Raw genomic sequence first — 14740 nt, 5'->3', positions numbered from 1 at the left:
AACCAGAAATTGGCCAGTTGGTGGTTTGCCTTGTAAACTTGGTCACCCCCGCCCCCCTCCAAAACAAACAAACAAAACAATGTGACGGCTCAATTTTTGGAGCGACAAGCGATACATTCCTGTGATAAAGCGATCCACGTGGGCCAGCAACCTCGCCACAACTTTCAATATTGCGCCGCCTTGTTTCCCGTCAGTGATTTTCACCTGTTTCTGTTTTAGCTTTGCATAGGTCAAAAGGGGGCACGGGAGAGGGGGGGGGGGCTGGTCTTCAAGGATATGCCGTGCCAAGTGTCCCGACAGGAGGTCACGCTGAAAACAGCTAACATTTTTTTCCCTGATTATACCAAAAAAAAAAAAAAAAAAAAAAAAAACAACCCTCAGTGAGTGTGACAAGAATAAATATACAAAATACATCCTACCGTAAAAAAAAAAAAAAAAGACAGCAAGAGGACTTGAAGGCTTAAGTGACAGGGATTAGTTCCTGCAGTTCCTCGCTAGAAATAAGCTACTAAAAAAAAAAATAAAATAGATTATCATCATATTTGTACGGCGACTTTTTTCTTGTTTTTGGTTGAAGCACAGCATCCCGAATCCACTTCCTCTTCCTGCTATTGCATGCGGTCGGCTTGCAGCTGCTGAGGCTGATACTGGCCGAAGGCGGCGGCGGCGGCGGCGGCGGCTGCTGCTGCAGAACCCGGGGCGGCGGCGGCAAGAGGCTGCTGGACCGCGTAGCCGTACCCGGCGGTGGTCACGTAGCCGGCGGCGGCCGGGGAGGCGGCGTAGGGATACTGCTCGTACGCCGCCGCCGCCGCACTAACGGCCGAGTACTGAGCGTAGGCCGCTCCGGTGTAGTCGATGTACGGGGAGGTGGCGGGGGCCGGGGCGGCGGCGGCGGTGGGCTGCACGTGCGGGATCACCACGCTGGGCTGCACGAAGGCCTGAGGGTACACGTAGTGCGCCGGGATGCTGCGGGAAAAAGCAGACGGTGAGCTTCATTTCATCGCAGTGACCTGGAAGGATGAAGAACATTTTTGCTGTGCTGGCCGCCATCCTGACCCCAAAAAAAATTTGATCCAAATATGACAGACGATCGCGAAACGTCAGAATTCCGCTGCAATGATCTCAAATTCAAAGCGATGCGATGGCGCCATCTCCAGGGATCTGCTGTCATTACAAGACGGCGCACACGTTGGCAAATTTCAAAATCTTCATCAGCCGATTCCAATAAACCAATTTAGTCTCAGATCCGACACTCGCTTCCGTGTCTTTCTTCAGAGAGTGGCGCCACCTGTTGCTTGGGCACGTGGACAGCGACCTGCAGGTTCACATGATTGGGGGGGGCGGGGGGGGGGGGGGGGTCGGCTTACGGCGGTGGTGTCCGGGTCTGGGACGCCGGCGATTGGCCCAGCGAAGCATTGTGAGAATGTCAGTGCCACTTTGACAGCTGGACAGTTTTCAAAAAGAGGTGGCGAGGTGGGACACGGGTGGGGGGGCTCACAGGAGGGGGGGGGTGTTTTGATTAAATCAACAACTCTGAACAATGAGCACATTCTCTCCTCCAGGACGTAGCCTCATCGCGGCCCGTCCACGCCCGAACGCCACTTCAAAGCCAAACTGAGTTCACATTTGAAGCAGCGCCAATGGCGGCAAAAATCATGAGTTCATCGTTGAGCCTCAGCGGAGGTTCACTCATAAGACGAAAAGGAAAAGGAGAAGCGAAGACCAAAGAGGGCCTCATGTGTCCTCGCTTTTCTAATTGGCCAATCCTCGGTCGGGAACGCCGTCCCGGCCGTCTTGTGACAAACTGCGAGCGGCGCTAATGCAACTCAGCAGGACCACGTTCCAAAACGAACGACAATTTGGGGGGAAATCTTCCCCCGTTTTTATCCTCGCAGCAGTCAAGCAAACGACAAGGCACAAATCGGCAACGTTGGCAAATGATTCATGTGGCCATTAATTGCATTTTGGGACAAGTGAGACGCAGCTCAAAAGGACGCCGCCATTTTTTTTTTTCACGGCTTAAACGAGAGAGACCCTTTCACACACACACGTGTGCGCACACACGCACGCACACACACACACACTGAGCTCCATGCGACTGCAGTGTCAGCATTCGGGGCTTTGTGCGACCACAATGGGCGCGCTTGTTTTCGTTAACACCAAGCACACCATGTGACCAAAACGCTCGCTCCATCCATCCGTCGGAGAGAAAAAGAAAACGAGAGAGCGAGAGAGAAAGAGATTTGTTGGCAACTTTTGCGCACACGCGCACGCAAAAAACACCCAAATAATAAGGTGAAAAACATGAGGGGGGCGGGGCTTGTGATCTGCGAGTAACAACAGGAAGATGCAAAGAGCGCACCGCTGGCAGGTTTCCTCAACAAAAAGAAATGAAACCAAACAGAAAACACCCAAAAAAAAAAAACCAACTTCAGCAATGCAACGATTGGCGATCGTCACGCGAGAGTTGGAGGTGAACAACATCAACACTTCATACAACTCCAAAGAAGAAAAGGCAAACAAACGCCTTTTTCTCCGATTTGACACTTTTCAATTAGCCCGCAAAGCTCAGCTGTCGGGCCAGAAAGAGAGAGACACGCACACACGCGCACTTGAGTCAGACTGGAACGTTCCGTCACCGTCCACACGCACAAACCAACTGCAAAAGTGACAACAGGCAGCTTGTCTTTGGTGTGCATATTTGCAGCAAAAAAAAAAAGATTGAAACATGATTGTATGGCATGGACATTTTTGGGAGTTCAAACTAAAAATCATTCAAATATGGGGAAAAAACTATTTCTGGGGATGAAATGAGAAAAATGAACAAAAGTCCAATTCTTGCCCGACGCGACGCATGCAGCCGTCACAACTTACCCGTAAGGCCTTTGGATGAATGCAGGGTGAATTTGGGGCACTCCAAAGGTAAAACCTGTCCATTTCAAACACACTCGTTAGTAAACGACCTCCCTTAACATGTCTGAAAAAAAAAAAAAGTGTTTGCGAAATGAGCGGAACGACGACGAGCCAATTCGTTGCAGTTGCATCGTTGGCGCATGAAAGCGCCTCAAGTGAAAATTTGGACGCAAATCAGTCGTTTTGTTGCGTTGAGATCCATTTGCTCGATCCGATATTGGGATCCAGATCACGATCTTGCACCTTGTTTGGTTCAAACAGTAAATTGGTGGAAAATGTCCTGGAGATTGCTGATCATTTGCCGCATCGCCTACCAACGTTGGCAAAAAGTTGCGCTTTGCCCGAAAAATGAAAGGCGGCGGCCTACCTGGCTGCATCACGCGAGGCTTGGCGCCCAGGTAGGCCAAGTTGACGTTGGCCTTCCTGCCGTCGATGATGGGGTTGGGGTCCTTGCAGGCCCGGTCGGCGGCCGAGCGGTCCGTCATGGTCACCTGGTTTTCGGGGAAGAGGGCACACGTCCGCCGAGTCAGGTCGCGCTTTTCGCTGGCCGGCTGGAAAGGTTGTCCGGGGCGACGGTAGCGCGCATAGAAAAGCCAGCTATTTGGCTATTTTGGAACCAGCCGTGCCAATTGGAGGATTAACGGCAGGGGAAGGTGCCAGAAATTCCTCGGAACGCCCACCGAACAATGCCGACGCGTCGTCGTCCGAGTTGATTCGAGCGGAGCGTCGGCAGGCGGTTTGAAATCTTGCGCTGCAATTAGCATGCGCAACATTTCAAATACTCGCAGTTTCTTCAATATTTTTAGGTTTCGCAAAAAAGAAATAAAATGTATGATATCATCTAAGGAAGAATAACACAATAATATGTTCTATGAGCCTCTCCTGAAAATGACATCGCAGTTGCTCAGGTGACGACCGATCACGGCTCCCCCGTTTGCTGAAGAGGATGTCCTTTTCAATCGACGGCGAGTTGCAAAATGGCCACCCCCTTGAGCTGTACAAAAACAGGCGGATTTTGTTGCTTCATACAAATTCGGCACACGCGATATTAATCGGAATGTCGTGTTTGGACTCGTGGGGCAGCACAGAACATATTATGCTGAAAAAAATTGGGGGTTGACTTCCCCTTTAAACTGTGCAACTCCAATCGCTGCAAACAATAATGTGGTCATACATGCTTTCTCATTAAACGGAATGAAACAAACCAAAGAAATACAAACAAACGCCAAAGACCGAGTACTTTGACTTCATTTTGGTTTTACTTCCGAGCGCTTAACTCGTTCTTGTCCCGCACGTTTATCAATTAAGAATGCATTAAGACGTTTTACGATTTTGAGACTTTTTCGATGGTGTAGCAACAATCTTTGGGATGATTTGGGGTCGGGGTACTCACAAATCCGTAGCCCCGGGACTTGCCGGTCTGCCTGTCGGTGATGACCACCGCCTCCTCGATCTCGCCAAACACCTCAAAGTACTTCCTGAGACTGGAGTCGGTGGTGTGGTAGGGCAGCCCCCCGACAAAGATCTTGGTGTAGGTGGTGTCCTTTTGCGTGGTGTGCATCGTTAATTATAATGGGTAAAAAGAGGGTAAATGATGACAAAAAAATACAAAAGCAAACAAGTTAGTGCAAAGTGTCTTGAGTGTTTGATGGAAGAGAGGAGGAGGGAGTTCCAGCCTGGAGGTAGATGGACGAGGTGGTGCTCAGGAAGCTTCTGCATCAGCATGAGGACTACTCGGATGCGTCTTCTTGTCCGTGTGGGTGCGTCGAAGTGAATGCTCTCCCTCGCTCTCACACACACGGGGAGCCAATTCCTAAAAAAAAACAAAAAAAAAAAAGTTCAGCCCACAACTCCACCTCTGGGTCGGCCCACAAAGCAGCTGAGCAAGCGGCTGCTGTCGCTTGAACATACAAAATCGAACACAAACATCTGAGGTGACATTTGGCATAAATAAGATGGTGGTCAATCATACCAAAAGGAAACATTCTCTTGGTGTGGCATTTTGTTTCGGGAATTAACATGAAACGCTCTCCTTCGATGTGCATTGTAGGAAGTGAGAGGAAACAGCGCCATCTGGCGTCCAGCTCAACTCCTCACATGCCATCGTCACTTGAAATGGCAGCAGCAGATCTCGTGAGACTTTGGCTGAGCGATAAACTTGGCAAGGAGGCTGGATTCTTTTGGGAGACGAAAACGTAAGAGAGGAGACATGTGACAGCTGTCACGTGCACGCGCACAAGAAGAATATTTAGCAACAGAAAATGAAATCAAAAGGGAATAAAATTCAATTAAATGGAAATGAATTGGTGAAAAAATGAATTATATATTACAAAAAAAGCCAGTGAAATATAACACAAAGGAAAAATAATGCTTTTGAAAAAAACAAATCAAATCTAATGTCATCAAATTAAAATGAATATATGATGAAATAAAAAGAAACCATTCAAAAACAAATCATGAAAATTACAATTAAAAACAATACAACTCAATAGAATTGTTGGAGTGCAAAATGTTGGCCCAGATACTCAATAAGTGGTCTCAAATCCAATTTCTTGTGTTTGTCCGCCGGGCGCATTTTTTTGCATGCGTGCAACTGGTCGTCTTTGGAGACAAAAGAACTCCATTGCGGCAAACAAAGGAAAGGCGGCAAACGTGTTAAGAAAGTGTTGAGCTGCATTCTTGTGATTTGCACCTCATCTCAGCTCAAAGGACAAAAGGTCCAAAGAAAACTTTCTTCTCCGCTTCTTTCCACTCAAAGCACACAAGTTGGCGCAAATGTGACTCGGCACGGTCTCAAGATATCGTCGCTATTTCATTCCAAATCAAAAAAAAAATGCTCATCATGCTCTCTTGCAGTTGGCAAAAGAAGGCAACTTGCCATCGAAAACATTTGATTGGCCCGATGACGTCGTATTGCAGTGGAAAAGGACAACTTCAAAGTGCCAAATCAAAAAAAAATCCTTTATTTTGCAAACTTATTTTACCAAAGAAATCCTTCAAGGCACTTCTTAGTCAGAACGGATCGCACCCAAATATCTTGCAGTCCAACTAAAAACTTTTTTCGGAACTCTTTTAAATTGACTGCTAAGCAGTTTGCATCTGGATGGAGCGATTTTTGGGTTTGTTTCATCTTTACTGAAATACGACAACCCAAAAGCGGAAGGCCTCAATTGAGTTGAACACTTTTGATGTGAGACACACCAGAAAAAACTAAACAAAAACATGAGCACAGAAAAGGAAAGTACTTTCAGGTGCAAAGGCAACTTTGCAAGAGAAAGAAAGCAGCGAGCGCACAAAAGCTGAGAGGCCGTCCGAGATGCAAACGCGGCGCCGCGCACGACAAAAGGACGAGATCGCTCGTCGTTCTCTTCGGCATAAACAACAAGATGGACGCCCGCAGGTGAGCAAGGAAAAGGATTTCAAACGAGCAAAAAACATTTTGGCGTCTGCCCATGAAATAAGTCAAAGTCGTGCCATTTGGAGCGATCGCACAAACTTAAAGAACATTTGTGACGTTATTTGTCGACTTTGTCGTACATCATGGACGCATTCCAGACGTTTGTTCATATTTGTGTCGCAAAATCAATGCAAAAAATTCACTTGACGCGCGTCCAGAAGCTCAACGTTGCAAATTGCGTCAACGGCCTTCACAAAATTTTTGGGGCGCAGTCACATTCGATTGGTTGTTAAACGATTGGACAATCGGAACTTCCTAAGTGGCCATGTGACTTTTTAAAAAAAAATTTTTAATATATATTCACAGCGGCTGAAATGTCCGCCCCGTGAGCAGAATGCAGGCGTCATCAGGCTAATAAAGTCTTTCCACGTTTTGGATGCACGTCATTACGCGTCCATCGTGCTAACGACCCACGGCGCTCGCCGCTCGCACACGCCCCGCATTGTCCGGGCGGCCCTTAAAAAGCGCCAGGCAACGTTGGAGCTCCTCATACCTGATTTGCGCGAGTCCGCCGTACGCCGCGATGACCACCTCCGGCAACAAGCTCCAAGCTCAGCTTCCTCCCGGCGCGGGCGCTCGGCGCCGCCGGGTCGTCTGGAGGAGCACCACCTATCTGGCCCGCATCGCCGTCATCCTGCAGGACGCGCCAAATCAAATGCTCACCTTTGTGCAGGTAAGAAGCGAACACACCCGTGCGGCCCAAAACGACAAGTGGTTTCCTACCTGGACGCCGTGTCTTGCAGTTGATGGCCAAGATGGGCCCGCTGCTACGAGAGGACAGGAAGTCCATCGAGAACAACGTCAGAGTGTGTTTGTCCACCAACAAGTGCTTCGTCAAGGTACGGGAAAAGTTGAAACAACAAAAATTGTCGAGACGCTGCAACTTTTGTGAGACATTTGGGGGTTTTTTGTGAAAGGAAATGGAGTTTTAAAAAAGTTAAACTATGTGTTTCAAATATGAAAAAAAATGAGAAATTCTCCATTTTTTTTAATCAGAACATATTTGATGGCAACTCGAACATTTAAAACCCCCAAAACATCAAGAGTAGCTTTTAACTGGCTGAATGCGAGTTTCAACTTTCTGTTTTTGGGGTTTGGCGCGTTTGAATCAAGCTGGCTGAATTTCGTGAGGCAAAAGTTTGGCGATAGGATGCAAAACGCTGCACTTAAAATGTTGAAAAAGGATTCAATTCAAAGTTCGTTTCAAATTCAATCCAACTGAACTGCACTGACACCGAATCCCTGAAATTAAAGTGGCTTCCAATCTAACTCGTTTCTACGTCCGCCACCACTCCAGATTCCGTTGATCCCAGACAGCCTGGGCAGCAAGCGCAACTTCTGGAAGTTGGACCTGAGTCACATCACGGCCAAAATGGTGCGGCGCCACTTTAAGGACATCCTGGACTTGTTCCCCGAGCTGATTGGGCGGCGGAAGGACGGCGGCACCAATGCAACAGCCTCGTCCTCGTCCTCGTCCTCAACGTCCGTCCAGATCAGCTGCCAGGTCAAGTTCAGCGGGCCCTTCTCCATCGAGTCTCTGCTCAAACAGGACAGTCCTGCGCCCGCCGCAAGTTTGCCCCTCCAAAGCGAGCATCTTCATCTTCATCCTCATCTTCGTCAGTCCACGCCGCGGGCCCAGAAACACCGCCTCAGCTGGGACGCGGACCATTCCTTCCCCGGCCACAGCTGCAGTTTTGTGTCATGTCCAGCAGAGGGCGCCACCCACCACAGCCTGAACAAGCGCTTGTGCACCGGACACCCCTTCCCCACCTATGACGTCACCTCCTTTTACCAAGCTTACGTCCCGTACCCGATTTACGACTCGCCCCTCTTTCGCATGTGAACTTTTTTTTTTTTTTATAACAAAAGCAAAGCAAATAAAAAAAATGCACTTTTTTATGTTTGGCCCGTAATGTGTCACTTTGTTTTTTTTTGTACGCGGTGTCATGTTTTTGACAAATCTATGTTTTGTTACCAAAGTGATTATTCAATTCACCTAAAATGCATTGCTGTCATTTTGAGTCTATTTTGTTGACACTCAGCAACGACATCGTTTATAGATTTGAAATGTTGTTTGCCGTAGTTAACCCCAATTAATCATTCATTCCTAAATGACGTCACTCCTCCAATTCACTGGCCCCTTTTTTCGAAACATTCAATGTCCCGTCATCTCTTCAAAAGCAGTTCAACACTTTTGACTTGGTCGACATCATGAATGCACATTGGACCTACCTGGGCAGACTTGCACTGGCAGGGCCAAATCGGAGCTTCCGGTGCCTGGAAAGTGAAAAGAAACATTTTGTGAATTTGACACGCCACAAAACTTCAAAATACTAAGCTTCAAAACTACTATGCTCATTTTTTTTTTTTTAAATACCAACACATGAAATAACTTTTGTTTTAGGAGCAACTGAAGGTTGACAACGGGGCGCTCTAAAATGGCCACGCCAGCGTGTAAGCTGCCACTTTACGACTTGGAAAAATATTCAATTAAAAGTCAAAAGCTTCAACACATTAGATTGCATCTTTTATTTTTTTGGACTGTTTTACATAAATGCAACACGCAAACTTGATATAACAATTCAAATATTTCATCAATACGCACATTTCTCAGTGCAGCAAATATATCCGTATCCCAAAAAAAGGAACACGGGTGATAGGAAAAAAACAAATTTCGGAACAAGTACGGGAAAATACAAAATGGATCCATCGACTATTGGAGTTGGATGGGGACCACTTTAAAAAAAATAAAATTATAATCATAAACCAAAGAATGTTGGCCCAAAAAAAAAAAGGGGGGCGGTGAGTGACACATTGAGAGACAAAACCTTTTTTTTTTTTTTTGTGAAAGGTTGATATAAAAACATGTTCCCCTTTGAAAGCAACATCATGTCAGGTGTCGAAACACAAAAATATTGACATGATCATAGACGCCCAAAAAATGTGCGCACGCTCGTTGGCGTGTTGCATACGTGATCAACTTCGGACAGTCAGAACGGTCCAGGCCGGACGGACGGCGCCGGTGGCATAAAATACGGCACGGGGTGCAACCAAGGCGGGGCGCCGTAGCCCGCAAAGCCGGCGGGACACGCCGGATACGCCGGCGTCCAAGATGGCGTCTGGATGACATTAATGCTTTGGAATTCCATTTGCCCTTCCGGATTCGGAGCGGCTGGCGGCGGATTGGCCCACTGGGGATTTTCGCGCTTCTCGACTGGAGTCGGCGACCAATTGTGCCACTGGGCGCAGGTGGAATGCAAAGACTCTTGGAAGACGGACGCCTCCGTTTGCCACTCGTGGTGAGAGGCGGGGCTTGGATGCTCGCTCGCCGGACTTAAGTGGTCCTCGACCGGGTCCAGATGGTCTTGGGGCGGACTTTCCTGGCTAAAGGACGTCCTCTCCAGCAGCACCGGACCTTCAGTGAGCGGAAGGCTTACCTTGAACACCACCCGACTTTTGCTTAGGACGCTCTCGTTCCGCTTCTTGACTTTGGTGCTTGCTGCCGGGATGAAAAGAAAAAACGAAGAAAAAAAACAACAAAAGAAAAAAAAAAAACAACAAAAAAAAAAAAAAAACCCAAAGACATTGAAGAGTGTCCACTGGCAAAATGGTGGAAAAAGACGCACCTTTTTTGGCTTTGTTCCACTTGTGGACAGTCGGGATGCTCCTCTTCCAAAGTTTGGTGATGCCTAAAACAGAACAAAAGGAAGACGATGAAACATCGATGATGAGAATTCACATTCATAGATTGCTTGTTTTTATGGGAAAAAAAACAATTTTTTTTTTTTCAAAGTGGGTGAGCCATGAAATGTCCTTACACCACTTGTAACTTTTGCTCGAGAGTTGTCTGCAGAGGAAATGGGGTGCTTTGATCACCTGGAAACAAAACACGTTTTCAACATGGCAGTCCCCCCCCCGCCCCCCAAAAATATAAAAAAGCCGCCAATGCTGACTTCCATGTCGCCGCGTCCCTCCTCGCGCTCCACCTTCGCAGCCAGCAAGTCCATCATGCGACTGCGTTTGTCCACGTTGGGTCCCGCGGCCTCCAGCAGCTGGCACCGCGTTTCCATCTAACGGGTGCAAAGTCCACTTTCACACTTTGGTCTCCGCCACATGCGCCGCGGCGAATAATTGCTGACCAGGTAGCTGCGCGCGTGACCGGCGCCGCTGACGTGCCCGATGAAGGCCCGCGTGTTGACCCGAGTGCGGCAGCAGTGGCACAGGAAACAGGAAGTGCGACCGTCGTCCTCGCAAACGCACTCGGTGACCCTGAAAAGGCCTGAGAGGTCAAAGGGGACGAGAACGGGTCAGCGGCGGATGGCGAAAGGCGCTTGACTTTTTTTAAGATCAGGGAAAAAATCTTTTTCAAAACATTTTGTCTTTCTGTCATCAATCATTTGCCAGCGGCAGAACTTTGCTCAATGATTTTCTTTTTCAAATATTTTAAAATGCATTTTTCAAGAGAAAAAAAATACAACTCGTCTTAATGAGGACAGCCCTCATCTCATTTGTTTTGGTGCATCGTATTTCTATTTTGAAAAAAATGAAAAAAGAAAGATTTGCATTCCGCAAACGAGCTTCGTAGCAAAACGGTCGCCGTTGCAACACGACGAGTTCAACTGACCGATGAGAGGTTTCGTTCCCTTGTAGCGATTGCGCAAGGTGTGGCCAAAACTTTTGGCCGAGGAAGGAGCGTCGTCGTCGTCGACGGTGACCACTCGGTGCTCCTCCGCCTCATCGTCTTCTTCGGCGAGCGTGTCGTTCGAGGGCCTCTCGGGCTCGGCAACTCCGGACGTGAGGAACTCACTCAAATGGATCGCTTTCAAAAGAATCGCGTCGTTTCATTCGCAACAACGGGAAGTGACACGTTTGCGAGCGGGGGAATTACCTTCGCTGTCGCTGGCGGCCTTGAGCATCTCGAAAGCAGCGTCCTCCACCTCCAGCAACTTGGAGGAAAAAAACAAAACAATTTGTAAATGACGTCGATGGCGCTCTTCTCTCATCGGTCATCAAAATGGAAAGCAAACACACAAAATGTCACCAAACGGAAAGTGCGTCCAACGCGAAAAGGTGCCGCCATGACACATGCGATGCGTGCAGGTTCTGTTACAGCACCAGAACCAATTTGGAGCATGTCGGCAGCCAACGCTAACGCTAACGCTAACGTGTTTGTCACCAAGGTCGCGACCTTGATGTCGCCGGGTCCTTCCTTGTCCTCCAGCGCTCTGGCGATGTCCATCAGGGGCCAGGCCAGCAGAGACATGTCAGCGTGGCTCCGCATCACGTCCGACAGCAGGTGGGGGTGTCGCGCTTTCTGTCACAAAACCACCAAAGCGGGTTAAGCTCGCCAGTTGCGAGTTAGTAGCTCGGCATTGCGACTTTGGATCGGGAGACCTTCGCGCATGAAGGCACGCAAAATAAGAACTTCCATCGGGTTCCGCGTGAAACGGCCAAGTGGACTCAGCCTTCACATTTCACCTTTGCGTTACCGCCTCCGCACTTTCCGCGCAAGCGAGTGCGCAAACGTGTCGCGGCGTGCGAGCGGGGAGTTTGTCGGGCCGCCGCGGCAGAAAGAGGGAATGCTCACGGTGTAATTGTATCGGTGGAGGCTGCCCATGATGTGGTTGCGCATGTCGCCTTTGCTCAGCCGACACGAGCACACTTCGCAGAGGTACACGGCCTCGCCGCCGCCGCTGCCACGCGCGCCCGCTTTCACGCATTCCGTGATGCTGCGCAGCCCTGCAGGCACCGACAGGAAATCAACGGCTTCTCGTCCGGTTAAACGATAACCTTACGCGTGTTCCCGAGTACCAATGATGGGCTGCAGTCGTTTGCGGTTGTTGAGGTACACCTTCAAGGAGTCGAAAAGCTCGCTGGACTGGCCTGCAAACAAACACCGGGTGAGAAGAAAGCCATTTCACACGTTTCGACCATTTGGAGTACGGTACCTCTTTGTGTTCCGAGCTGCATGTTGTTCCAATCTGGACTTAACGGCCCGGCCGGCTGCGAGCGGAGGGTTGGAACAGCCAGAAAAGAGAGAACGCCGATTTATTCCAATTGCGGAGTGACAACGTGGAGGAAACCGACATCAGGATTAGGCCGGACTCAAATATATCGGCCGTTACGCCACCCCCCCAAAAAGTCGATACGTTTTACTCATTATATATGTCTTGAATTAATCGGCCATCGCAATTTGATTCTGTAAAGTATCGGAATCAACCGGGCTCTAATCAGGAAGACAAATGATAGATGTGAAGTCAACATTGTCATTCAGTGTTTACAGAAGTGCCTGCACTGATAGGAAGTGCACATTCCAGACTGATAAAAAGTAGCAGAAGTGTCCGCGCTGCAAGGTCACTCGTGAAAGGCTACTCCCTTTTCCCAAGAGGAGTAGCAGCAGTGTGAGCCAAAAAGATATCTTGTCAAAGAGAAACGGTGCGAGGGCGAGGGTGATAAAGTCAAAGTTGATGTTTTGCATTCTGTATGAGGCGCATGTTCAAATTGCTCTGCTGTGATGCAATAAAAACCACACGGGAGCAGGAAGCGACAGCCTTCTCTGGGCTTGCTCAGGGCTCTGCTCCTCGCGAGCGACAAAGACAATCTTGGCTGGTTGATTCATTTGGTCAGCTTGTTTGGACAGAAACATCCCTGACATAGAGAATAGTCGGGAAGAATGCAGCAAGTGCTCGTCGAATTTGGAAATTTGTACTTGACGTGTTTCCGGTTCTTTTAGCTAAATTGGAGAAGTGAAAATCACAGCTCACAAGTGATAGAAAGTTCATTTGACATATTCAGCCAGAATAAGAGGAAATGGATGCGGTTGACCGTCGGCATGACATCCGCCACAGGCGCTAAAATTGGAACTATCACAATTTGGGGAGACAAAATCAATGCAATCAAGATGACATTTGCAACACAAAGGCTTGAAGCAGCTTTTTTTTTTTTCTTTGAGAAGAAATTTGTTGCAGGTTAGCTATCACTTCACAAACAGAATCTGTAAAACTCTAAAATAGCCACGACATTATTTCTTAACTAAAACACTCGCTTTTGATTGATATTGTCATATCTTACTAATGTGAATGACAGTATTCATAAATAAAGTTGAAATGTGATATTTCATGGACTGCTGCAATTGTTTCATTGCACACAAGATGGCGCCAAAATCCCATCAGAAAAACGAGCTAATCGCAAAACACCCGCAAAGGGCGTTAATTTAATCATTTTTTATCGTCAAAGTTTACTGGTCGCACAAGTTGTGTGAATCTTTTCAATTGTTCGGGTTGTCATTTTTCGATAAATGATTGGAAATAAACATGATTGACGCGTTTGTGTGTCGAACTTCACAGCGGACTTGTTGCTCTGTTTGAAAACAACAAAAAGCAGATTCAAATTATGGTCCGTTTGAATAATAATGGCCTATTGTAATCTATGAACTACATTATCTACAACGGAGGACGTGTTGAAACATCAAACTACGTTACATTTCGTTTTTATCAAACCGAAACTAAAGAAACAGTGAGCACTTAAGAGGCAACTTACCGCAGCAAAGTTGTCCCTTTAGTTTGGGTCCCGTCACCACCACTTGAAAAGGACGGAAAAAGTGAAACGTGAAAAAAGCTCGCCGTTTTCGACGGAAAACGAAACCCTCGTGGCCTTTTGGGGCAACGACGGACTGGCAGCGACTTCATGACGCAACTTCCGCCATCTCCCCAAGCGGCGCATGCGCATTTTGGAAGGACGTTTTAAAAGTGTTTCGTTTCAAACGTTCATACTTTAATAAACACACACACATATATATATATATATATATTTGGAGAAAGCTGCTATGCTCGGTCGACGCAGCAATACTTCTAAATTCAAAACTAACCTCTTCGTTCGCTCTCCTTCTATTGGCGCTCAGGGTCCCTTCCCTGTTTACATGGTGTGTCCAACCTAAGGGGCGGGGGCTTCATGCAAGCCATTGGACACGCGTGAACTTGTTTTTCGATGCGTGTGGATGTGAGTGAGGGATTCCTCGTGTCCATGAATCACGAATCCGTCAAAGCGTTACACTGCAAAAAACATTCGAGTCACATGAACGACTTTGTGGACTATATCAGCGCCGATCTCAGCTCAGCCTCACATTTGATAGGTTTTCTATGTTAAGGGTCATGTGGGTTGAATCGGTCGTCCTTGCTCCTTCTCAGGCAGGTGGCAGTCTCTCCGGCTCTCCTGCTCACATTCGCCTGTAATCTTGTCGGTGTGCAGATTGTGTGGTGAATGTTTCCCAGATCAACTTGTTCTGTTTTTTTGGTGTCCTTGATCGCGTCCCTGTGACGTCCAACTTGATGTTTTCTTCTACGACTTATGTGGAGAATGTGCTTTGTCGTT

The 14740-nt window shown here is 47.8% G+C and overlaps 2 protein-coding genes across 5 annotated transcripts; both read right to left on the bottom strand.

Annotated features, from left to right (window-relative positions):
* Positions 1-4474, bottom strand: rbm24a (RNA binding motif protein 24a). Its single transcript, XM_088278488.1, has 4 exons — positions 4307-4474; positions 3281-3404; positions 2875-2929; positions 1-966 (listed from the first exon to the last, which is right to left on the bottom strand). Exons 1-4 carry the CDS (start codon positions 4472-4474, stop codon positions 609-611), a joined length of 705 nt encoding a protein of 234 aa, XP_088134614.1. The 3' UTR covers positions 1-608.
* Positions 4327-14087, bottom strand: LOC148321927 (uncharacterized). 4 transcript variants are annotated; one of them, XM_088278480.1, is made up of 16 exons: positions 13910-14087; positions 12319-12373; positions 12182-12253; positions 11958-12109; positions 11559-11684; positions 11259-11316; positions 10995-11189; positions 10510-10649; positions 10324-10440; positions 10189-10246; positions 9997-10059; positions 8603-8647; positions 7094-7137; positions 6864-7004; positions 4590-4726; positions 4327-4456 (listed from the first exon to the last, which is right to left on the bottom strand). In XM_088278480.1, exons 2-15 carry the CDS (start codon positions 12338-12340, stop codon positions 4616-4618), a joined length of 1344 nt encoding a protein of 447 aa, XP_088134606.1. In that variant the 5' UTR covers positions 12341-12373; positions 13910-14087; the 3' UTR covers positions 4327-4456; positions 4590-4615. The 4 variants fall into 4 exon arrangements, with proteins under 4 accessions (XP_088134606.1, XP_088134605.1, XP_088134604.1 ...); XM_088278479.1 differs by lacking the exon at positions 4327-4456 and having other exon boundaries at positions 4579-4726; XM_088278478.1 differs by lacking the exons at positions 4327-4456; positions 4590-4726; positions 6864-7004; positions 7094-7137; positions 8603-8647 and adding an exon at positions 8885-9869 and having other exon boundaries at positions 13910-14083.
* Between the last annotated feature and the right edge of the window lie 653 nt (positions 14088-14740).

Source organism: Idiotropiscis lumnitzeri, chromosome 16, assembly GCF_059441095.1.
Source record: "Idiotropiscis lumnitzeri isolate Australia: NSW breed Sydney's pygmy pipehorse chromosome 16, RoL_Ilum_1.0, whole genome shotgun sequence".
NCBI classification, from domain to species: domain Eukaryota; kingdom Metazoa; phylum Chordata; class Actinopteri; order Syngnathiformes; family Syngnathidae; genus Idiotropiscis; species Idiotropiscis lumnitzeri.
This window is presented reverse-complemented; position numbering and strand designations above follow the sequence as displayed.

What these genes read in the sequence shown, in the direction of transcription:
- LOC148321927 (XM_088278478.1), bottom strand. Translation starts at nt 12,340, where the DNA reads ATGCAGCTCGGAACACAAAGAG. An exon ending in GCAGCTCGGAACACAAAGAG is followed by an intron (nt 12,254 to 12,318) that starts GTACCGTACTCC and finishes GTTTGTTTGCAG; the next exon opens with GCCAGTCCAGCGAGCTTTTC. An exon ending in AGGGACGCGGCGACATGGAA is followed by an intron (nt 10,247 to 10,323) that starts GTCAGCATTGGC and finishes TTTTGTTTCCAG; the next exon opens with GTGATCAAAGCACCCCATTT.
- rbm24a (XM_088278488.1), bottom strand. Translation starts at nt 4,474, where the DNA reads ATGCACACCACGCAAAAGGACACCACCTACACCAAGATCTTTGTCGGG. An exon ending in AGTCCCGGGGCTACGGATTT is followed by an intron (nt 3,405 to 4,306) that starts GTGAGTACCCCG and finishes CCCGAAAACCAG; the next exon opens with GTGACCATGACGGACCGCTC. An exon ending in TTCATCCAAAGGCCTTACGG is followed by an intron (nt 967 to 2,874) that starts GTAAGTTGTGAC and finishes TTTTTCCCGCAG; the next exon opens with CATCCCGGCGCACTACGTGT.